Source organism: Aulonocara sp. 'chitande type north' Nkhata Bay, linkage group LG7 (assembly GCF_057382095.1).
Source record: "Aulonocara sp. 'chitande type north' Nkhata Bay isolate Kocher_YH1m ecotype deep benthic linkage group LG7, A_spYH_male_GT1.1, whole genome shotgun sequence".
Taxonomy (NCBI): domain Eukaryota; kingdom Metazoa; phylum Chordata; class Actinopteri; order Cichliformes; family Cichlidae; genus Aulonocara; species Aulonocara sp. 'chitande type north' Nkhata Bay.
The window spans coordinates 26088506-26113773 of record NC_141350.1 but is presented as its reverse complement, the minus strand read 5'-3'; the positions used below and the strand labels follow the sequence as shown (position 1 = coordinate 26113773).

General features: G+C 40.0%; 1 protein-coding gene across 3 annotated transcripts in view; it reads right to left on the bottom strand.

Annotated features, from left to right (window-relative positions):
• Positions 1 to 25268, bottom strand: part of LOC147325239 (NT-3 growth factor receptor-like) — a 94345-nt gene that overhangs the window by 11599 nt on the left and 57478 nt on the right. Inside the window, exons 8-17 of one of the 3 annotated variants that reach the window (XM_086299654.1) lie at positions 22642 to 22754; positions 21038 to 21218; positions 19878 to 19892; positions 18623 to 18670; positions 18463 to 18509; positions 17909 to 18014; positions 8914 to 9102; positions 6934 to 7064; positions 4231 to 4403; positions 2462 to 2705 (exon numbers count right to left, since the gene is read on the bottom strand). In XM_086299654.1, the coding sequence (XP_086155780.1) occupies positions 2462 to 2705; positions 4231 to 4403; positions 6934 to 7064; positions 8914 to 9102; positions 17909 to 18014; positions 18463 to 18509; positions 18623 to 18670; positions 19878 to 19892; positions 21038 to 21218; positions 22642 to 22754 (1247 nt within the window). Of the gene's footprint in view, positions 1 to 2461; positions 4048 to 4230; positions 4404 to 6933; positions 7065 to 8913; positions 9103 to 17908; positions 18015 to 18462; positions 18510 to 18622; positions 18671 to 19877; positions 19893 to 21037; positions 21219 to 22641; positions 22755 to 25268 lie in introns of those variants that run through there. The other 2 variants (XM_086299655.1, XM_086299656.1) reach the window with 2 other exon arrangements.

Sequence of the window (25268 nt, the reverse complement as noted above, 5' to 3'; positions counted from 1 at the left end):
AGAGGGTTGCATTGACAATCCAACACAATGGGCAGCACATTGAACACATTTTATAAGTGGTCAGAAACTTGTAAATAACTCATGAAAGAATAAAGTTACGGTGAAACCAAGCACACCATTGTTTTTCTTGTGACATTACTTAACATTACTGTCAAGTGTTCTCTGTCTGTGAGGTGCCCACACTTGAAAAAGACCAGACTTTGAATTTCACTCACTTTATTTTGACCAGCTAGTTAGATAGCTGATAGGTAGATAGATGGATAGGTAGATGGATAGGTAGGTAGGTAGGTAGGTAGGTAGATGGATAGGTGAAAAACCGATAACCCATCTAGCTCAAAGTCTTCCTCACAGTGGAAAGTGGATTGTGCTTTGTTTGCTGTCCTCTCAGTATGTTGCACCCAGGTCAAATGACTGCTGCATGCATTTTAAGGTCTACTAGGCACGCCAGCCCTTGATTGCTCTAATTCAGCTCACCTGGCGGAGCAGCTCGCACCAGGCCGCGCTTAGTTGTAGATTGCACAAGGTCTAATTAGCGGCCACGCGCAAGCAGCAGCACAGAGCAGGTAGTGAGCAGGAGGAGGAAGAGAGGAGTAACAGCCACACAGACCTACTAGGTCAGCGCGACAATTACATTACTTGCGACAATAATAAGTTTGATGTGTCACATGGCCCTCTTCCTATTGAAAATACAAAAGTTGTATCCAAGATCGCCGACGTCTAAATGGCCACCATGGTCACCACCCATCTTGAGGAGTTTGCCCCCTCGAATATACTAATGTGCCACAAACAGGAATTTAATATCACCAAGCATTCCCATTTTATTACGGTGTATCCATATAAATGGCCCACCCTGTATTCAGAAAATATATAGAACATATCATATTTTTGTTTTTAATAAATTTGCAGGAATTTCACACAAAAATTTTTCACTTCATCATTATGGGCTATTATGTGTAAAATTTTGAGGTGAAAAATAAATAAATAAATGTAATCTCTTTTGGAATAAGGGTGTAACATGACACAATGTGGAACAAAAGAAGTGCTGTCAACGCTTTCTGGATGCACTTGCAAAGGTCCCTGTCATAAAACAGATGTTACAGAACAATTCCTCTGCTTTTCCAGCTCTTGAAAATTTCAGAAAAGCTGTTTTTATAAACTGGCATTAAGCGTTTACCAATATGTCTTCAGAGTAAACACATCAGTGTAACTGTAATGAAACGTGTAGAAGATATGTCAAATGCAATGGTACTCACGAAGAAACACTTTGTGTATTTCTTGCCTTTTAAAAAGGCTTTTGATACTACAGGTCTTACATTAATGATGAACAATTCAGTAGAGTTGGATGTCTCGAGACCAAGACCGGTCTCGAGACATCCAACTCTACATCCGGTCACAAGGCCACTTTATGTGGTCTTTGTCTTGTCTTAGTTTGACAGACTTTGGTCTTGGTCTTGTCTTGGTCTCGCTGTCTCGGTCTTGCAGCTTCAGATCGACATAGTGGTCGGGAGATTTGGAGTCAACAGTATCCATGACACACAACGTTACGTTTGTTAATGTGTTGTGTGCAAAAGCATCAGCTCTAAGCGCCGTGCTTAGAGAGTGCTTTGTAGTGAGTAAGAAGAGTCGACTCCCATTGAGCGAGAGCCGGCTCCTCACTCAATTTCCTTTCACTGCTCAGCTCTCACACAGTGGCTCAGCTATGCTCCAATCCCTCCATATTGTGGCCAATCACATGCGAGGATATAGGATAATATCATTATGTGAAAAACAGAGAGGGTGAGAGACGCGACAGTCAAGTGGAGCGTGCGTCTGTCCTCTCAGTAAGTGAGTGAGACAGTAGACAGTGGTGAGGAGGGCTGTGCGAGTGCATCGCAAAAACACATAAATATGCCTGACACCCGTAAACGAAGCAGCATCTGGCTGCAGTTTAAAGACTTTTTTGTCTCGGTCTCGTCTTGGTCTCGATACCCTCTGGTCTTGGTATTGTTTTGGTCTTGGTTTTGGCAATCTTGACTACAAGTCTACAATTTAGCAATGTTGCCCATCTGCAAATAAAACTAATTTAGATTGTTCTGGGCAAAGCGTGTTCGCCTCAGTAATAACCACCATTTTGACTGAGCAGCCTAAATTAGTGACTCAAAAATCCACAGACCAGAGAAGGGGGTGTGAGGGGAAGAGTGGTGGCCTTATTAACCAAACTGATGCAGTATAGGCACAATGTCCATGATTTTTTTAAAGATTTGATTATTTGACTTGATTTATAACCATGCTTTACTAATATAACTTGAAGGTAAATGTAAACATTCCACAGATTACTGCTGTAACACCTCACAGTATAAGTGTACCATATGTGAAGAGCTGCACTTAATTAAACTTACCATTTCATTGCTCATCTTTGAAAACATTTCCAGTTTTGATAAAAAAGAGGAAGACAAAAATACAAGAAGAAAAATGTCCTTACCCTGTAATAATCTGTGCTGTAAATGTCTCTGGACATGCCAAAATCTCCTATTTTGACCAGAAGACCATTCCCCACCAAGCAGTTCCTGGTTGCCAGATCACGATGCACAAAGTGTTGAGATGCCAAGTAGATCATCCCAGCTGCAATTTGGCTGGCTATATGAAGCATCTGGGACAGACCGAGTTCACCACTCGTCTGCAAAGGCTGTCCATCCACTAGGATCATGGCATCTGGCCCATGGGCTCTGATGAGAAAATCATCAGAGGGTTGCACTGTTAGAATTGCAGGACATTCAGGACAATTTTAATGCAAGACGGTTCGACTTAAAACACGTAATCTTCTGCACAGAAAACGGAATGAGGCCTACGAAGAAAAGAACACAACACCTACCACAGACAAACATGGTGGAGGTTCTAAGGTGTTTTGGGGATGTTTTGCTGCTTCTGGCAGTGGATGTCTTGACTGTGTGCAAGGCATCACTAAATCTGAAGACTACCAAAACATTTTGGAAGTCAATGTAGGGCCCAGTGCCAGAAAGCTGGGTCTGCATTAGAGGTCATAGGTGTTCCAGCAACACAGTGACCCCAAACATCTCTCAAAGCACTCAGAAATGGTTGAAGACAAAGTGCTGGAGAGTTCTGAAGTGGCCAGCAATGAGTCCGGATCTAGATCCAATTGAACACTTATGGAGAGATCTCAAAACTGCTGTTGGGAGAAGGTGCCCTTCAAATCTGAGGGGCCTTGAGCAGTTTGCAAATGCAGAATGGTCTAAAATTCCAGTTGAGAGGTGTAAAAAGCTTGTTGATGGTCATAGGAAGTGAATGATTGCAGTACCAAAAGAGAGTGCAACCAAATATTAAGTTGAAGGTGCCAATAATTTTGTCCAGCCCAGTTTTTGCATTTTGTGGGAAAAGCTGTCAAATTCAAGTTTGTTTATGTTGATCCACTGCACACAAAGGAAATAAAGATGTGTACACCAAAACAAATGTAATTGTAACAATTTTATGGGAGAAATTGTGCATTTTTTGGAAAACTTCCAGGGGTGCCGATCATTTTGGCCATAACTGTATTTATAGATGGAAGTGTAATGGCTGCAATTATCTCCGTGAGTCTTTATTATATGGCGTGCTACTGGGAAAAGCCAGTTCTAACCTTTGAGTCCATACTCTTTTATGAGTCTTGCTTAGGTTGTGGAAGAGGTTTGTTGTGTTAATGTCTGTAGGACATGTTTGCTGCGTAATTTGTTCAATACAGTTTCCTGCTTAGTGTCAGACTTTCCATAATAAACCATGTCCATGCTACAGAGGTAGCCCCTCGTTTAGGAAGTTCTTTGGTGACCATTACTGTTATCTAAAGCAATGAAAAATGTTGACAGTAAACAGTGTGTTTTGCAACATCACGAAATAAATAATAGAGTACAATATGAAACAATAGATGTTTTAATGTGTGAATGTGCGAGTGAATGTGAGTGCGAATGGTTGTCTGTCCCTGTGTGTTGGCCCTGCGACAGACTGGCGACCTGTCCAGGGTGTACCCCGCCTCTCGCCCTATGACAGCTGGGATAGGCTCCAGCGCCCCCCGCGACCCTGAAAAGGATAAGCGGAAGCGAATGGATGGATGGATGGATAGATGTTTTAATATTGTCATCATATCTCTCACAGACACACATTAGTGAATAGCACTGTTACAAGTAGAATCTACTGGTAAAACTGTCATCAAAACCCTGTAGAAGAAGAAAGACACACCTGCTGCTTCAATGCTTGACTTACCTGAGAAACTTATTGAGATCTCCGTGCTTCATGTACTCAAAGACCATGATGAGAGGGTCTCCATCCACACACACTCCGTAGAACTTCACTATATGCTCGTGTTGAAGGTTAGTGAGGAGCTCAGCCTCACGCTGGAAATCCTTTCTGGCTGCAAGTGTGGGATCCTTCAGCGTCTGGGAGATTCAGAGAGTATTCTGTTGTCATACAATGGTATCACAGCACAAATGTTACACTCGGATAGCTCGGATAGCTATGGTAACAGTCCTCCCTCATGTGTATATCCATAAGCTTTTCAAAGTAAGGGAGTTATATGCACTCGTGAACTTTTCAACAGAAACTTCATTAATTACTTACAGTAAATGATCCTTAAATTGGGCCAGATTCTGCCAGCATCTGACCACAAATGCCAGTTATTTTCTGTACTTAACACCGGTGAGTTGTCACACAGACTTCCATTTTTTGGCACCCTGTTAAGTGGCAGCCTGTTACAGCACTTCCCATTATTGTTGTTGCTGTGCTGTTTTAAATGACTTTATCACCCGATAAGGTTGACCTTCCTTGCACAACTAAGTTGAGATAACTCATTGTTTTGCATCTCATGTCCTACAGCCTGGAGTAAGACTTGTAATTCTGAAGGAGCCACAGGGGAGACAGACCATGAAGTAAGTGGACAGCTAAGAAGAAATATAAACAGGATGTACCAGCTGTAATTGATGTAAAGTCCTTGGAAAATAGGGTGGACGAGCTAGGTAAGCTTATTAACAGAATAAAGGAAAACTGTGAATGCAGTTTGTAGTGTTTCATGGAGATGTGTTCACACTCACACTGGCTTTTTGAGTGGACAGGGATGATAACCTCAATGTTAATGAGAAATGTGCAGAGACTGCACTGTTTGTGAAGGGTTATTGCCATTGCTCTTTGAACTCAGTTTGAATCAACACAGTGCTTAGATTCCTTCACTAATATATTTTAACTTCGACCAGATGCTTTTGGTAGTCATCACCAAGCTTCTGACATAATTCTGGCTGGATATTTGACCACAGTTCTTGGCAGAATTGGTAGAGTTGATTTAAATTGGTTGATTTCCTGCCACAGACCCAGCTTTTAAGAATGGGCCAGAAATATTTTAAAGAAGTCAGGGTTTTGGGTTGGGCAACATCAGAGGTCAAGTTAAAAGACACCGAAGAGAGTGTAGTAGTCTGACTCATCTGTGTAGGTTCTCAGTCATCCAGGTCATAGTAAATGGTAAATGGACTGGTTCTTATATAGCGCTTTTCTACAAGTACACAATGTACAAGTACACAACCTGTACATTCACCCATTCACACCAGCACATTTTTCTAAGTGCTTTCTAAGTACCGTAATTGTCGGGCTACAAGCCGCTACTTTTTGCACAAGTTTTGAACCCTGTGGCTTTTAGTCAGGTGCAGCTTTTCTATGGATTGTCTATGATTTTTGTCATATCCTAAGACGATTTGTTTTGTTTGTTCCGCTGTTGTACGGCACTACGTTGCCTGGCGGAAGGGCGTGTGATCAGACACACAGTATCGGGGTTCAAGAGTGGTATGTTGGTCACATGTCCATCCGCCAGGCAACATAGTGCGAAAAACAAACTTCAAAGTAGCGCTACGCATTCAGCGGGAGTCGTGGATGACGAGCGGCGATAAACTTGCGAAAAGTTATGCTCAACTCCACCGGTGGAATCTGACAGCGTGGAAAAGTGTGAAAACATCCACGATCACCAACGGATTTTGAAGGGCTGGACTGCTGCATGATGAAGAGGAGGACACCGCCACGGCCCTTCTGAGGGTGTTCGACTCCGACACTGACAACGAGGATTTGTTTGGTTTTGAAAGTGACAACGAAGGAAAGAAGCGGAGAGTGGATGACGTAGCCATCCTGAGCCTGTTCGTATCCGACACTGGAGAAGAGGACTTTGGTGGTTTTAGTGGGCAGGAAGATGGTGGTGAATGACTGACTTTTCTTCTTGTTAAAGCCGTGTCACTGCACCTGAGCCTAAAAGGTAGTCCGAATCTATTTTTCTGGTGTGCTGTAGGTTATTGTTATGTACTACATTTGTTACTCATTTATGAAGCACAGTACATGTTTCGTACTTGTAATTACCACTACTTGTACATATACCTAAAAAGTTATGCAAATATGTACCCATAACTTGTTTTTCAAAATATTAATAAAAGTGATGTCTCCAAACAGCCATCTTTTTCCTGACAATTCCCTTTGTGCATATTCTCTTACATATGATAAGTCAAAATTGAAACACCTGCGGCTTTTAGTCACGTGCGGCTAATGTATGTACAAAACAGGATTTTCCCCTGATTTTAGCTTGTGCGGCTAATATTCAGGTGCGCTTTGTAGTCCGGGAAATACGGTAACATTCACACACACACACTCATACTCCGATGGATGCATCAGAGAGCAATTTGGGGTTAGTGTCTTGCCCAAGGATATTTGGCATGCAGACTGGGGAAGGCAGGGATCGAACCACCAACCTTCCGATCAGTAGATGACCCGCTCTACCACCTGAGCTAAAGCCTCTTTAGACAGTAGTCTGTTTCTATAATGCTCTGAGCACACACACACACACACACACACACACACACACACACACACACACACACACACACACACACACACACACACACACACACACACACACACACACGTTACATCTATGTAGCTTACCTTTACAGCCACCAGCATCTTGTCCTTAGTGGGACTCAGGTTGTAACACTCGGCCAGGAACACCTTACCGAAGGCTCCCTCACCAAGCTCTCTTTTCAGAATTATGTCCCGTCGCTTAATATGCTGAACATCTGAAAAAGACAGAGATAAGGAGGAAATGAGTTTTCAGCCATTATTATTACTACAAAACAGCCACTCAAATGAAACCTCCCAAGTATTCATTCCCGCTGCTTATGTTTGATTGCCACCTGTTGGCTACAATTTACATCATGAAGTTGAATAAAACTGCAAAACTTATCAATAGATCTACTTTAAACTAATCAAACAGAAGATTACTGAAACTGTTCTCTGTGGATGATCTAAAATAGTTTTGGGTTTGTTTTTTTTACATGTGTTTTGTGGATTAAAAAAAAGAAGATTTTTTTCATTTGAACACACTGTTTTGGGATTTAGCACAAGTGGATTTTATTTACAACAGATATTTTTCCTGCCTGTAGCAGTGAATGACACATTTTCAGAGACTAAAATGGGCTTCGATTACACCTTAATATTATATCTCAAATAGCGTATATTTATGCAAGGAATTATTTTAATATAAATTTATGTGATCATATGGCTGCTTGGTAATTAGTACAGTTACTGTCATTAAGGAGGAAGTTATCTAAGACACACACACACACACACACACACACACTGAAAACTGTTCCACCACTGGGTCACAATTAATGCCACTGTAATATACCATGGGACTCATCATCATTGAGTTTCTTACACACAGCTGCTACCACAGCTGAGGAAGGTGATGGCAGCAGAGTAAGTGCATATCATAATAATCATCGGAATAAAATGATAACAAAGATAACATTGTTACATACACAATCAATGAGTTTCATGACTGAATAACACTTTGTGGAATTATTCAAAAACATCAGCATCAAGATTTTATTTAACAGTGAACCAGTTTATTGGCATTTGACCATTTAATGTCAGGGGTATAAGGCCTTTTGTGGCGTTTCTTGTCCCTGCCTCTAATGCTCAGAAATGTGTGAAGCTCTGCTCCACCAGAACCATATCAAGTGCAAAGCACAGTTTGCCTTAGTGAATCATTGTAAGATTCATTTAAATATTCTCCTCTCAAAATTTGTGTGTGTATGTGTGTGTGAGAGAGAGAATCTGAATACCTGCATCTGAACAGTTCCCTCATTTTCAAGGGGAAGCTATTCAGAGACAAATATATCAGACTAAATCCACCTCTATTTTAAGTCCATATTGATATTTTTTTAAGAGCACAGTAATCAAACTGTTAACAATGAGTACACAGTGGCTGCTGTGATTGCAGCCATTCCCTAACTCTCTGTGAGTGGTACTCATGGCGACTAATCAATGGTCTCCGATCAATGATCAGTGGTCTGATCAATGGTTGTTGATCAATGGTCATGACAATTTGGATATTAATGATCAAAGACCTGACCTCACAGCCCATTGTTCATTCAGTGGGCTGGTTTCAGTTATTGTGCAAATGTACTGTTTATAAGGTTGGGGGAAACTGCAGTCAGCTGAGACTGAAGAAGTCACTTGGATGACTGTCAAAGCGCACTTCTCTCACTGAAAACGTTTCGTCCAGATGAACAGAATCAAGCTTCTGGCATTTACTTACCTGGTTGATTGAGCATGCATCAAGACATTAGTTATTATTAATCTCTGGTTCTATTTCACAGCATGTCTTTGTCCTCCCCTCGTCCCCAAATGGTCGCGCCAGATGGACTCACTTCCCTGAGCCTTGTTCTGCAACCAGTTCTTCCTGTTAAAAGGGACTTTTTCTATCCCCAAGTGCTTACTCATAGGGGTCGTCTGATTGTTGGGTTTCCTCTGTCTTTACCTTACAATATAAAATACTCCAAGAGTGTTGTTGTGAATCGGTGCTATATAGGTAAAACTGAAGTGAATCGAACTGAAAACTGAATACATGTTTTCACTTACAGGTGGTAGGTTTGTTGCAGTTGTGGCCATGTCTGAAGTACTGTGGGTTCTCTATAACAGGAATTCTAGTCATTCCAATCACCACTGCAGCTGGTCCAGCATCCAGTGTACAGGGGCTAATGATCCCATGGTTAACATGATGAAGGGGACTGGCAGAGTCTTCCTCACCACTTATCACTGCCACCGGACCTACAAAGACACAGATGGAGTGTTTAGATTGGATGAATATCTCTATACTGTCAGTCACTAACTGTTTCTAAGTCTAGGACACTTCCTCAAATATTTCCTGTTATTATAAGAAGAGTCTCTGAAACAAAGGGATGTGATGCAAGGGTAAAAGCAGAGTTTCTTCACTGACTTATCCTCCTGAGAACCGAGGAAAAAAGTATCTTTCAGTTCAACGGTTTTTATGCGCTACAGAGGACATAATGAATAGGCTGTGTTTTAGGACGATATAGCTAACCTTAACAATCAGTCATAACAATCAATCAACAAACTAGAATCCAAACAGCTTGTACTTCAAAGCCAGTTCAAGATATACTTTATGTCACAAACATGACAAATATAAAAACAAGGCAAACATGAATTATATTGTTGTCTTAGTGACAGTAGTTGTTTAAAGTGCTTTAATTCTCTCTGTTGACAGTAGACTGTGGGATATTTAGTAGTGAGGACATTTCATAGTTGGACTTGCACAGGTGGCATCCTATCACAGTATCATGGAAATTACTGAGCTCCTGAGAGCGACCCATTCTTTCACAAATGTTTGCAAAAGCAGTCTGGATGCCAAGGTGCTTGGTTTTATACACCTGTGGCAGTGGAAGTTATTGGAACTTCTGAATTCAATGATTCAGATGGGTGAGTGAATAATTTTGTCAGTACTACAGCTTTGTCTTATCTGCCTTATTAGCAATCCTACTAAGTTGTCAACTGTTTACTCAGTAGGTCAGTCCAGAGTTTTTATGTATCTGTGCTGCCCAGAGGACTGTACTACGAAGCAGGATTTCACCTTATCTCTGTAACGTCAGGGTTAACCCTGGGTTTTCTGTACTATGAAGGTGGTTGATTATTTATCGAAGTACAATCTCCATAGTAACATGCACTGCAGATTCGAGATCAACTGATTTGAAATCACTACCTATTGACTAGGGGTGCAACGATATTCGTATCGATATTGAACCGTTCGATACAGTGCTTTCGGTTCGGTACGCATATGTATGAACAATACAACATTTGTAATTTATTTTATCATCTTTCCTTCTGACGATGCTGTCTGTGTTGAGCGCTCAGTGAATCTGCGTTCGACTACTCCGCCTAGGCTGCACTGTCGAGCGCAGATCCACTGAGCGCTCAACACAGACAGCATAGTCAGAAGGAAGAGCGCAGGGCAAGCTAGCAAGACAGAAGTTAAGCTCTCCTTGCAACATGGACCTCCCCCACCCTCATTCAGATCTGGCGTTTGGAATTATTTTGGTTTTCATGTGACGTATGACCCTGAAGGTAAGCGAGTCATGGACTAAAGTAAAACAGTATGTTGGATGTGCCATGCAATGCTCAATTACATGGGTGGGAACTAGTGTGTTAGCGCAGTTAGCTCGTTAACGTGTTGGCCGTCCAGCCCCATGCACGGGGCGATCGGCGGTAGCTCGTTAACGGAGATTTGCCGTGTTGTGGTGTTAAGGTCATTTCAACGAGATTAACCTGAAAGCACTAGTGGGAACACAACGAATATGACTGCACATTTACGCCGACATCATCCTAGTGCAAAGACAAAAACAACAAGCATGCTACTAACTTTAGCCGAGTCATTTAGACAGCTGTTAGCACATGATTCTCCTTATGCTGCTGAGAATAAAGCCCAGAAGAAGCGGATAGTATAGCTTTTATTTTGGAAAGAGACATTTCTCTGTAATAAACTCTCTTTTCCAAAGATGCATGATTCCTCAATCAGATACAGGGCTTGCAATATCGCTAGCCCGACGTCCTGGGGCTAGCGATTTTTTTACCGCGGTAAAGTGAGCCGTCATTTGTGAGCCGCGGTCAAGCCAGCCGCCTCCTATCCGCCGCATAAATTTCCTTGCGCTTTTACACCAGTCTTTACGGTAGCGCCTTTTCGCTTTATATCCTGATTGAAAGCCTAGACTCGCGCACACGTGCGCGCGCGAACACACAAATTACAATGGAACAGCCCAATACAGCCATTGTGACAGTCTGGTTGCATATTCAAAAATTCATTAAAAATCATTCTTAAAAGTTGATGCCAAGCTTTCAACACAATCCTCTTCTCGGACACCTACTTTACCTCTGGGCCAGGTTTTACCCAGATTTACTGTAATATTACTCAGAAATCACAGTAAACTCATATTCAGTGCAATACAGTCAATACACTATAATTATGTTTATTTCAAAAATTCATTAAAAGTCATCCTGAGTAGTTGATGTCCATATATATATTGCTCATATAGTACGTGCGCGGGTATAGGCTTTCAATCGGCACATAAAGCGAAAAGGCGCTACCGTAAAGACTGGTGTAAAAGCGCAAGGAAATTTATGCGGCGGATAAGAGGCGGCTGGCTTGACCGCGGCTCACAAATGACGGCTCACTTTACCGCGGTATTTTTTTCAGTCGGGCTACCAAAATCTATCTCTTCCCTACCCGTCGGGCTATTGTAGGAAGGAAAAATATATGTCAATGCTTTTGCATTCTTTCAGAAATGTAGCTGGGTAATTATGTCATTGGCATCGGTGAGCCACTGTCAATATGTGACATATTGAAATCGCGTTTGAATTTGCGCTTGTTTTTTTGCTTTCACTTTGCAATCGTGCGAACTGTGTATAGAGAGCGACAGCACTGATCTGTGAGTGATGATAATTTGTGCACCAATTCCTCTGACATCGTCTTATTAATTGTTAGCTTACTATGCAAACATGACAAGTGAAATCTCCCGCAGCTTAAACATGTGAGAGGTTGATTGCGCAGAGAATCGCTGAGCTTATGTGAGTGTGTGTAAAAGCAGCAGGAGAAGTTATGACAAATCAGACTATAAGGCAAAAAGAAAGTGCAGCTTTATGGTTTCATGGACAAAAGAATTTCTGTGGCTGCAATATGACGAGCTAAATAACCAGGGCTGCACATAAGTGGTCCGCAGGTGCGCATTCGCTGTCAAAATAAAAAACACGCACAAGGGTTAGGGTTAAATTTAAAAACTGTACTTTTGAGTTAAAATATATATTTATAATTTTAATAAATGACAAATTAAAAAGGCATGAACATTTTTTTTGTATCGAAAAAATATCGAACCGTGACACCAAAGTATCGAACCGAACCGAACCGAACCGAACCGTGAATTTTGTGTATCGTTGCACCCCTACTACTGACTTCAAATAATTTCAACCTCATCTTCACTCAAATATTTGGATATCTATCGCAGATATCAGTGTAAACAATTACAATATAACAAATGACGCAGCTAGACTGCTGTATCATTTTTTGTTTTTTATGATTAAGGTGTATTAATAAGGCAGCACGGTGGCACGGTGGTTAGCACTGTTGCCGCACAGCAAGAAGGTCCCGAGTTCAATTCCAACATCAGGCCGGGGTCTTTCTGTGTGGAGTTTGCATGTTCTCCCCGTGTTTGCGTGGGTTCCCTCCGGGTACTCCGGCTTCCTCCCACCTCCCTCCAAAGACATGCAGCTTGTGGGGATAGGTTAATTGGATAAACCAAATTGCCACTAGGTGTGAATGTGCGAATGAATCTGAGTGTGAATGGTTGTCCCTGTCCCTGTGTGTTAGCCCTGTGACAGACTGGCGACCTGTCCAGGTTGTACCCTGCCTTTCGCCCTATGACAGCTGGGATAGGCTCCAGCGTCCCCCGCGACCTTGAAAAGGATAAGCGGAAGCGAATGGATGGATGGATGGATGATTATGGTTTGGCTGTGAGTTCACTTCCTGACCTTTAAGAACATTTGAGTTCGAAACTGTTTATCCTTTATTAGATAATTTAGTCATAGTTGCCAAAAAAGGCTGTACGCTCACGAAAAAGTGAGTGTACAGCCACAGACGGACTATATAAAGATGGCTAAAACACTCAGAGCCTTTTCACTGGCTTGGGTGGGAAACTCAGAGAAAACACTCAGTTGTCACAGCAACAAACTCATTGTGATGCTGGTTGCTGCTTTGTGCCTTGAATGTTACAGCAGTGTTGACAAACTGCAAACATGACATTCTTTGAAGAAATGAACTGAATAAAAAAAAGAATATGTGATTAATCCACAGATGAATATAGTTTTAACATGTGCAGCTTGTTAAAGGGGGGGGGGGGGCTAAAATTTTATCCCTCAGACACAATGAAAAAGAACCCTCTCAATACAATAAAGTTACAATTCAGATATTTTGTAAGTTAAGAATTGTCCACCAACATGTTAAACCTAAATCTACATTTTATTATCTAAACCCTGAATTACAAATGCACCGAACTAAATAAATATACAGTATGCCTAATAGTTTTTCATAATTAATTTTCATATAGATTTTCTGCATGTAGTACAGCCTCGATTGAATTTCACTCCCAGAAGACCTATATGACTATATGCATCAGACAGACAGCTGTAGAAAGACAGACCGTAGCTCAATGGGGGGAGAGCATGGTATCATTCAAGGTTTACAGTAGAATAAAACAACTAAAAAAGGGTCATACTAAAGAATGGACTGGACTGACCAAGGACCATAACACATTCAATTACAGACATTTTTTATTCTCCTAAGAACACAACAATCCTATTGGAACCAAAAGGAGAGTACAGTGACATAAAGATGCCAATGTTCTTAGAAGAAACCAGAGAGTTTCTCCCCAAAGAGTCTCTGAGGAGCAGGATTTATGAAGCCCTAATGGAATCATCCCTTTTTTATTCTTTTACAAACCATGCATTTGGAGCAATGGAAGTGAACAGTGACACAATATCAGTACACTTCATCTCACTGTAAGCTAAATGTCTTCAAAATGTGAGCGTGCATGCACGTGAACAGCCAGATGGTTCATATTGGGTTTCTGTGTGTTCATGGCCATTAAAACACAGTTTCTCTAGGGCTTCACTCAGGCCACACTGATCACACTGAGGGCCAGACATAGGTCACTGATGTATTTTAATGTAAAGTAAAATTGGCATCTCATTTATCATCTCATTCATCTCATCATATCATCTCATTTATCATCTCATTCAACCAGGCTCATTCCATGAGCCTGGTTCTGCTGGAGGTTTCTTCCTGTTAAAAGGGAGTTTTTCCTTCCCACTGTCGCCAAAGTGCTTGCTCATAGGGGGTCATATGATTGTTGGGTTTTTCTCTGTATCTATGAAGCGCCTTGAGGCGACTTTTGTTGTGATTTGGCGCTATATAAATAAAATTGAATTGAATTTACTCTCCTAACAATCTCTTTTCATAATCTATATCAATTAGATACAATTAATTATGCTTTGTAACAATTAGTTACAAAATTATTAATGATGTTTGCCATTCGCTGGCTGTAATTTTTAGCAATATTTTTTTTGTCAAATGTTGAATAATTCTTCTTTTAAATCCTTTGAGATACAGATGATGACGATTGGTTGGATTCATCCTTTCTATGTCATTTTAATCTGTAGACCATCAGGATCAGCTGTGAGTTTCTTAGTGTATTTTGGTGATTTCTTATTGTCCTCCATTAAGTTGGAAAGAATCATTCTGTTGGGGAGTTTAAATTTTCATGTTGATTACAGCTTGTGCTCCATAGCTTCTGACTTTCATAATCTTCTAGAATCTTTTCATTTTATTCAACATGTGACTCGGTAAACACATAGCTGGCCCAGCCAACCAACTATGATTCTGTCACTTGGCCTGGACATTTTTATTAGTGATTATAATGTCTTTTATTTGATGGTTTGTTTGTTTTTTAGCCTTGACAGCTTCTCTATTGCACATACCAAGTACTCTTGACACATTACTGGTGGAGAAAATTTGGAGAACTTTTTGCTAGAAATATCTTTGTGATGATATGGAAGTGTGTGCTGCTTTCACTGTGTTTAAATATACTAGCAAAGTGCCACTTTAGTCAAGCCAGCACTCCTTGGATCTCTGAATCCATCCACAGTTTTAGGGGAGTTTGCCATAAAACGCATAAGCGCAGACAATAGTCAGGACCCGTTCCCCAACCTGAAGGTGCAGGAAACAAACCTGCTCATCTACTGGGAGAAACCCAAATGTACAGGCAGGAAACTGGGTTGATACTAGGATACCCACCCCGGCTCACCACCTCTCTCCATGGGCAACTCCAGACTGAGACAGAGTCCAGCCCCTCTCCAAGAGACTGGTTTGAGAGCCCAAGCCATGTGTTGAGGTGAGCCCCACTATATCTAGCCAGTACTTCTCAACCTCAGGCACTAACTCAGACTCCTTCTCCACCTGGGAGGTAACATTCCATGTCCCATTAGTTTTGGTAGTCGGTTATCAGTCTGCCAGGGCCCCTGCTCCTGGCTGCCTCCCGACACACATTGCACCCAAACCCTACGGCTTCTGCTGTGGGTGGTGGGCCTACAGGAGGATGAGCTCATGTCACTTTTTCAGGTTGTACCTGGCTGGGCCCAATGGACTAAGGCCTGGCCGCCAGACGTTTGCCCTCCCCGGGCCTGGCTCCATGGTTGGGAGCCCTGGTAATCCTATCCCAGGCTGGGTAAACTGTTCCCTCAATGTTCTACTCATAGGGGTCTTTTGAAGACCCCTATGAGGTCTTAAAATGACTTAGAAGATATATCTGAAATATTGACCAAAATGAAACCTCAGTCCTCTGTAGTCACTCTGATATATTGCTCTTTGCGTTCAGGTTGTGTCGCCAGATGCTTTAAACGGGTTTATCCAACCACCACTGAAAAACAAACATTGACACACCACTGAAGAAAACCTACAGGCCCATTTCCAAACTTCCTTTCATTGCCAAAATATGTGCCCAAAAGTTTGAGACACAATTAAGGAATGTTGGAGAAGCACAATATTCTTGAAATTTTCAATCTCTCTGTGGAGACTACGAAACAACTGTAATCTAACTACACTGCAGTACAGCAATGTGAAGATGAAGTGATACACTCAGTATTTCTCTGTTGATGAGAAATTGTCCCAATAAGTATCACAGTTAATGGTCACCCATCACTGAGCTCTGACCTGTGTGCATACTGTCAAAGCTAATAATTATCATAATAACTGCAACTATGGGGTTTCTCATTTGTGTAAGAACATCATCACCTTAAGTAGTTCAACTCATTTTACCTCAGAGAGCACAGGGTATCTTTGCAACTCCAATATTTAACAGCCTTTAGTTTTATTAAGAATGAACCTACACACAAGTCACAAAGTGATTGTGCCTTCTGCAAGGTGAAACACCATTTTTTTTGTCAGTTTCTCTTCAGAAAAAGCTGCCTGACAGCAGTTTCAGGATAGAAAACATTCATCTAATTGGGCTTTTGTTGCCTCTTTCTTTTACACCTTTGTGAAACCCTTTAAATTAAAAATGTAAAAGCTGCACTTCAATCACATCTCAATTGTTCGATTTATGGATTGTGTTGGTGCACAGAAGAAATAAAAATTGTCTAGTAACTTTAATTCTCATCAAGACACTAAAAAGAAAATTTGGTTTGAACTGAAGCACATAAACTCTCCAACCAAACAGAGTGACAATGTGAAGCTGAGAAAAATCCAAGCTTGACTCATCATGCCTGGACCTTTTCCCACTCTAATCCCTTTCGAATCCACTGATATGAGTCAGGCTGGTAAACATGAGCATTCTGTGGACAGTTTACTTTCACTATTTCTAGATTTGATGTGTGCAAACACCCACCTCTAGATACCACCTCATGATGGCAGTGTGTGAGTTGACATGCAGTAGCTTTAAACCTCTGTTCTGCTGCAGACACTCAGCTAGGAGTGTGTACTACTGCACGGCAAAGGCCACATGCTACTCAGTGTACCCGTTCCACCCATACTGCATGCCAGTAGCATGCTTCTCTTTGTTGATTTTTTTATAGTCAAGTTTTCACCACTAGTGTCTCCCCATTTATTTTCAATGTAACATTTTGATTTCAATTCAATTCAGTTTTATTTACATAGCGCCAAATCAGAGCAACAGTTGCTTGAAGGTACTTTACATTGTTAGGTATAGACCCTACAATAATACCGAGCATGTTTCTAATTGCTTCTCAGAATAACAATAGGGAGAATAAATTATGCATGGAAACATCTGTTTCCCAATATTTCCAAGGAATTGTACTGCTTTTGTACACACTTGTGACATTTAGCAAGCTAAAAATCCCAATATCTTTGCCATCAGCAGTATAGCTAATCAAATAACATACAACACAATGTATTGCTTAGTCTTGCAATATGTTATCATAATCAGTTCATATAGATTTCAACAGAATGCTGTGCTGGTTGTTCCTTACTAGTCAGTAAATAATATAAAATAAAAATCTTATCCAACCAAAAAAATGATTTCATCCCAGCATGCATCAAATGACAAAGGGGGAAAAGAAAGATGCTGTAGAGGTCAAAGGTGAAAAAAACGCCCAGACTGGCCAAACAGTCAAACTGTTTTTTTGGCACTTTGTTGTCTCCTATGTGTTCTTCCATTGTTCCTCCATTTGGTCTTGACTGCACTTGTATTGCTTGCATAGTATAGTACCATGTTTGCATAGTATGTCACAAATATTATCTGCAATTTTCTGCAGCCCACCACACTATATACTCATATGAGTGTGTGCACACAATGAAAAAACGAGCAAAGCAGATTTCACACTTTTAATATTTCCTTCCAAGGATTCAGTTCAATTTTATTTCTATAGTGCAGATTTAGAACGACTACAATCAGCACTGTGAGCTCCTCTTTCTGCTGCCCACCTTCATACAAGTCACACATGTGATTTTTATTCCAGATCAAAGACAGAGTAGAAAGACTAAAAATACATTCGCTCTTACCTTTCATGCCAAACTTGGATCGTCCACCATACTTGTTGATGAGAAGAAAGAGAACCACCAGCATTAAACTTAGGGCAAACCCTGCCAGGCCCACTGCTATGGATACCTGTAAATCACATGAAGTCTAAACGTCACAGTCACACAGTTTCACGGCATTGAATTGAAAGTACCTGACTTCTAAAGTATTTTCAGGAGCGAGGACTCAGTATCTTTAGACCCACAAACATCACAAAATACTGTCTTCAGCAGGCAGTAATCTTTGAACTAGTAAGATTTTTAAGTTCTAAAACCAAATGGTGAAGAATCCCAAGTATTTAATCCCTAGATATGAGGGTCGTCAGCTCACTATCAATCATGGGCCTCACCACATGCCAAGGTGTGAAAAAAGCTGTGGGTCATTATCAGCAGAGGTTTCGGGTGAAACGATTGGGAGACCTTAGCTCACCCTATTATTTGACCCACTGAAATCACCTGATGCAAGATGTGAATGGCAGTTGAGATGCCTGGGAAGGGGTCTAAAAACTGCACTGTAGGCAGCAGACAGTTTCTCTTACCCCAAAAGTATCTTCCTCCGGTATGTGAGTCTCTGCAGTTGGAATTACTGTAAGAAAAACACAAAAAATGTTAGTTTGTTTTCCCAGGCAGAGGTAAAGTACAGGTGCATCTCTTAGTTGTTGGGTGTAGCTGGTTAGTGTTCGGGGCAACATAACTGACTCGTTTTAGGCGGTGGCATCTTATTCCACTCACCTTTTTCTGTGGGTCCTTTAAGAAAAAGAAAGAAATCACACATTATTAACAAATTCTTGCAGTTTTGCTTGATATGATTTCTGCTGCTGAACAGTTTCGTTTGTTGAATGTTTTTTTTCATAATGTTAGACAAAACAACAAAAAATAATACATGCAACAATTCAACTCAATTCAGTTTTATTTGTATACTGCTAAATCACAACAGTAATTTCCTCATGGGGCTTTTTATTGTAAGATAAGGGACCCTACAATAATACAGAGAAAACAGAGGAAAACCCTATGAACCCCTATGAACAAGCACTTTGGTGACATTGGGAAGGAAAACATCCCCTTTATCAGGAAGAAACCTCAAACAGAACCAGGCTCATTGGAGGAGCAACTATCTGCCACGGCCTGCATTACTCCATATTAAACCTTGGTGTGTGAAGAGGGGTCTGTAATTACATAAACAAGCACCACTTCATCTTCAGCATATGAGTTATTTGCTCTAAGGTGTGTGTTTAAGAGTTATACCAATGATTCAAGTACTGGTAGTGTTTCCCAGAGGAACCACAGTATGGAGTCTTACACAGTGAAGATGTAAAACTATTAGTAATATAATTTACCTCTGTGGGAGTCGAGTTCAGGAAGCTGTTCTGTATTGTGTTAGCACATGACACTCAAGTTGACAGTGAGGGAATTATATCCTTAAATTTAGTTAGACCACTTTCAGAAAGACATTTACTGCAATGAAATTTATTCCCAAATAATCTGTAATCTATTATTGTAAATGTTATTAGCGTTAGTAAGGAATTAGTTAGGGCTTGACCCTGAATCCTCAGCTGCAATAGCTCTAGGCTGATGATGCCTTGAGTGTTTCAGCTTTTTCACTCACTTTGTGTTTATGCACCTCTCTGAATTCAATGATTATTATTTATTAATAATCCCTGACTCTTTTCCACAGTGTGTCTTTGTCTTCCTCCCCTCACACGGCAGATGGCTGCCAGTTCTGTAAGCCTGATTCTGCTGAAGGTTTCTTCCTGTTACAAGGGAGTTTTTCTTTCCCACCATCACTAAAGTGCTTGCTCATAGTGGGGTCAAATGATTGTTGGGCTTTTCATTGTATTGTTTTTTTGTTTTTTTTTTAAAGGAAAACAAATGAAATGGAAAACTACATAATTTCCCCTAGTGATCAATAAAGTATTCTGATTCTGATAATGTATTGATGGATAATAAAACTCACCATAATCGTAATCATCTATAAAAGAAAGAGAAGAGAAAAAGTGACGATTGGAAAAGATCCTCTGTAAGGCATACTCTACAAAGGAATCTGATCAAACAACCTACGGCATCACTTCAAAGAAAGCAGGTGTAAATGACTGAAAATGACTTAAAACTGAAAATGTGAAAAATTTGGAAATAAATAACACTACTAAGAAGCTTATCATATCCTGTATGACTTTTCTAATTTCTCCGCATCTAATTTACACTTAGGCTAAATATAAGCATTATTTCACAACTATATCCAGTACTAACACAGGGCGATGATTAGAGCATGTTTTGTTTTATAAGAAAACTGTGACACTGAGTCAAACCGAATGCTAAGTCATGACAGTGTGCTTGATCGTAATCTCTGATAAAGCACAGGGAACTAAAATGTCCCTTTAGCAGAAACTTGTTGTTTTGTTTTGTTTTTACTTTTTCCTGCAAAGGTTCTAAACAAAACTGAAAACTGAGCTTGAAAGCAGCAGAATAATGCAGTGGTTCCTTGTGGTACAAGGCTAAATTAGACAGGGAACATTTCATGTTTTGTTTGTTTGAATATTAAACATTCTTCTTGTTCTAGTTTGTGAAAGATTTTGATAAAATAGAAATGGCATGGAACACATCTGCAATGATACATGTAGATTTCTCTCTGGACTGGCAGAAATGGATGACATTTAAACCTTTTAAGAAAGGGACTGGAAAATGTGCTCCAGCTACAAGAGGATCCCATTCCTCAGCCTCCCTAGGTAGATCTATGCCAGGGTATTGGACTGGATGCAATTAGTTAAACCTCGGATTCAGAAGAAACAATGCAAACTATCGGATTCCCAGACGGAGAACCGTGGTTTGACTTCCAGCCAATACTAAGATGGTTTGCAGCTCATCTGAACTGGCAGGAAAAAGAATTAGGAACTCGACATTCAAAGCCACGGCTCTCAATCAGAAAAGGATGGAGTGCCCACTCAAAATGTACTGCCCTTTCTCTGAGTCTTGTTCAAAAGTAAGGGGAAACTGGAGCAGGTGAGTGACAGATTGATGTAGTGCCGACAGCGATGCAGGTGCTGTGGTGAAGACACAGCTGGGGTGAAGGCAAAGCTTTTGATTTACTTTAGTATAACTCTAAATGATTGAACTTACCAAAAGGCTTTTCCAGGAAGTGCCCATACACAGTACTGGTGGCTATGCCCAGGTAGTTTCTGGCCTCCAGAGTATAATTGCCATTATTGTGGTGTGTTGGGTTTTTAAAGGTTAGGCATCCCTCTATGTAGTCCAGGTAAATATCCATGTCAGGCCGCACATACTCAGTGTGGGAAATTTCCTACATTGTCAAAAAATGACAAGGATTGATGTGAAAGAGATCAGCTACAGCCCTGAAAACTTATGTGCATGATACAGTATACAGAGCTCTGTAACATTTCTTCTAAGACTTTGTAGAAACCTTTACTTTAAAAGTAAGTTTAATATTTTTTTCTAAAACCCTAGTAGTTATTGTTGGTAGTTAACAAAGCAGGTTTTTTCTTAAACCAAACAGCAAATAGTAGTCCCTCAGAAATGTAATGATAAAGCTAGATAGAAGTCTAAATAAAATATATTAATAAGCTGATAACAATGGATGATATTTGATATTAATTGAAATTCATCTTCCCCTATGTTCCAAACATTGCCCTTTTGGCTGTTTTGAGGTAATGATGTGAAGAAAATGACATGGAAACAGTTATGGTAGCTTCTGTGTAACATTTGGACTGTTAAACAAACCTTTTCTCCTGCATTTCATAAAATAGAACAACATATCTAGCATTTGCTAATTCATATTGCATTATGATTCAGTGGACCCAAATTGTATTTTTATGCTTAGTGTCAGTCACCTCCTGTTTTTAAATTCTAACTGCAATGCCACATACATACTAGCACGGTTGTTTCCAGGATCTTTCAAAGGACTTGTCACGTGGGGAAACAGCAACAAGTCTGAGGGGTGCCACAGGAAATATGAATATTTAATCAGAAATAACTTTTCTTCTTCTGTCAGCTGCTCCCTTTAGAAGTCACAGCAGATCAACTGCCTCCATCTCTTCTTATTTCTAGAATCCTCCTCTGTCACACCAACCCTCTGCTTGTCCTCCTCCACTTAATCCATGAAAGTTCCCTGTACCCCTCATCTGCACATATCCAAACTATTTCAGTCTTGCCTCAAAACCTGAACTGTCCCACTCATATGCTCAGTTCTAATCCTATCTCATCCCCATTTAGGATTACAAAAAACAAATTTAGCATTTCTATGGTACATGAAACAAACCAAAAAACTAAAATCTGAAAGGACTATTTTCAACTTTATATAATCCATAGTAAGGTTATTAGAATTACCAAAATAAACCTTGGATAACTACAATTGTAAGTGGAATTGAAGCTTTACAGACAATATGTTTCTAATAAATGGTTGCTGAGTTACTTTCAACTTAAACCAGTCACAACCTCGCAGTACTCGTATTAGAGTTGATGAGTATGTCTTTTTTTATTTTATTTACCTCTTCCCAGTGGCATTTACCCAACAATTTACTGTAATGTACTGAGTAAATACTAACCAAGGGGCTGTAAATGTAACCGCTTTTTTGATGAGCATAGAAATTCTGTTTTTTCATAAATGACATTTCCTTTTACAGAGAGTAACAAGTACACAACACATTTTTATCAAACAAAAAAAAAAAGTGCACAATAGATTTACGAGCATGAAATTAAAAATATACCTTATCTTCATAGAACCATCGTAAGACTGGGTGGGGTGAACCACGAACGGTAAACTCAATGCACGTGTCATGGCGGCGTTCTGGCTCCTTCAGCCTAATAATGGTGGGAGGAACTTGAGAGACAAAGAGGACAAAGAATAAAGAAAAAAATGTAAACGATCTGCACTTGTATAGCACATGTTAACAGGTACTCACCTGCCTAAGTTAAAATTAAACCAAAGAAAGAAGTAAACTATTTTTGTGTTTCCCATATAAACTTGATCGTTTTTACTGTCAAAAAACCTTAAAACACTGAAATGTGCACTTCTGAAATTGCATTGGATTTCCTTTCAGGTTTAAGGTTTTTAAGGTTTTAAAGTAGCAGTTTTAAAAAAGAAGATTGAGAAAAACTGAATGATTTTGGCTGTCTTGTAGAAAGCAACAAAATGACAGAAGTATTTCTACCCTTTCTACCACCTGATCTGCTTGTGTCAGAAATTAAATCCCACTTCACCATCAGCCTCCAGAAAGTCTCATCAAAGCAAACTACACATCAGGACAAATTTAAAGGGTATTTGCATGTGGACAAAACTTCAAGTATGAAATTATTTTTATAGGTATTTTAAATAATTTTGCCTTTAACAACACCAAGATAGCGGATAGACAGTGCAGCAAGTTCCACAGCCAGACTCGGCTCATGTTCATTACATGTTCTTTTGGTCAGTTGGCCATAGCTGGTATAATTTTTTCAATAAACTAATACTGAGTAAATTACATAAACCAGTTTACCTTTGTAACATTTTCTGTTTTAGTACCAATAATAATCCTCTATGCTCCTCCTCATGGATCCCTTTGTGTGTAACTATGCTTGTGTATGGGATGAACTTGAACTTAAACATGCTTACATCTAGTGCTGAATTTATACATCATCAGGAACACAGTGGAGATGTCTCAAGAGGTGATAATATTAGATGATGTTTTTCTAGATGTACTGAGTTTATATAGCTGTTACCTTGGACAGGTCTCCATTAAAACGGGTTTTGATGTCAGTGGGACTTCCGAGTTAAACAAAGTTTATTATAATAATAACAATAATAATGATAAAAATAACAACAAATATCATTATACATAAATGGATGATTGTATATAGATATTTAAAGCTGTAATGAACACATTAAAAAAAAGAAAAAGAAAAAAAAAAAGCTTGGGTGGTAATGGTAAATGGACTGGTCATGTCCCCGGGTTTCTACCAAGTATTTTGAGTTTTTGTTTTGGGCTCATAATTTGTTGCTTTTAAATTTAGTTCTGCATTATTTAGTCTTGAGTATAGCTCTTGCTAGTGCCTCTGTGTTTTGTTTCTAGTTCCTTGTTTAACTGTGTTAATTCCCCTTTGTGTCCAGTCTGTCCTGTCCTGAAGTCAGTCTCATTTCTGTATTCCTTTTCATCTCTAGGGCGTGTCCTTGTCCTAAAGCTTTTCTTCTCTACCTGAGTAATCGAAGTGTTTTATAGAAGGTACCCCATTCACCGATTCATACAAGCACTTCTTTTTATTCATTCACACAGATTAATACACATATTAACACATTAATGGATGCATTGGAGAGCAACTTGGGGTTAGTATCTTGCCCAAGGACACTTTTGCATGCAGACTAGACTAGATTATAGCTACCCCAGTAAATAGGTGAAATATAGTGGGTAATCCCTAAATACCTGAAAATACCTGGAAATTGGAGCAATACAATAATTAATTTAAAAAATGAATACATACAAAATAAAAACTATATGGTCAGAGGTCCCGGGCAGCTCAGCAGAGTGAGCCCAAGCAAGTCAGGAAATTTGATAAATATATAGATCTCTGTATAATGGAGACCTTCCTCACTTTTAATGGTTACTAAGAATAGCATTACACAGATGTTTAGACTGGAATCACACAGCTGTCTTGATCAAAGGGAGGATGACCCAGTGCATGACCCCTGCCAAAAAAGCCCCCACACTATGCTGGGAGACAGCTTATTGGTTTCTTTGCATTTGCTGCCCCCTCATGGGGTTATTCAGACTGGTCCAGATCAATATACTACAATAACCTGCTGTTGATACAGATGAGGGAAAAAATCTACTGCAGCTTAAAAAAATAATTATGCAGCTTATTTCCAGGTGACTCATCCCCCTGTATTACTGCATTGTTAACCCTGAACTCGGTTTCTCCACCTGCCAGATCCCACTTTAAACACTGCTAAATAATAATAGAAATAAAAAATAACCAAAATAGTTATAGTATACATCACAAAAACAAAGTGGTCTTTCGGCAGTTGAACACAGCCTCTACAACACTTAGTGTGAGACTAGGTACCAAGAATAGAATAGAATAGAATTCAACTTTATTGTCATTGCACATGTCACAAGTACAAGGCAACGAAATGCAGTTTGCATCCATCCAGAAGTGCCACTTCTGGACTGGCAGAAAACAAAACCACACTGTAAGAAAATGAAGTCAACATGTAGTGATCATGAGCTGGCCGTGATGTTTCCAAACAAGAAATGTAAGAAACTGAGATTCCGTTCCATCCAATTCTGAGGAGAAGCAGCAGCAGGGAGACTGGTTTGATCCAGGAGTTAAAGCTGTATAATGGCCTTTATACATATTTCAG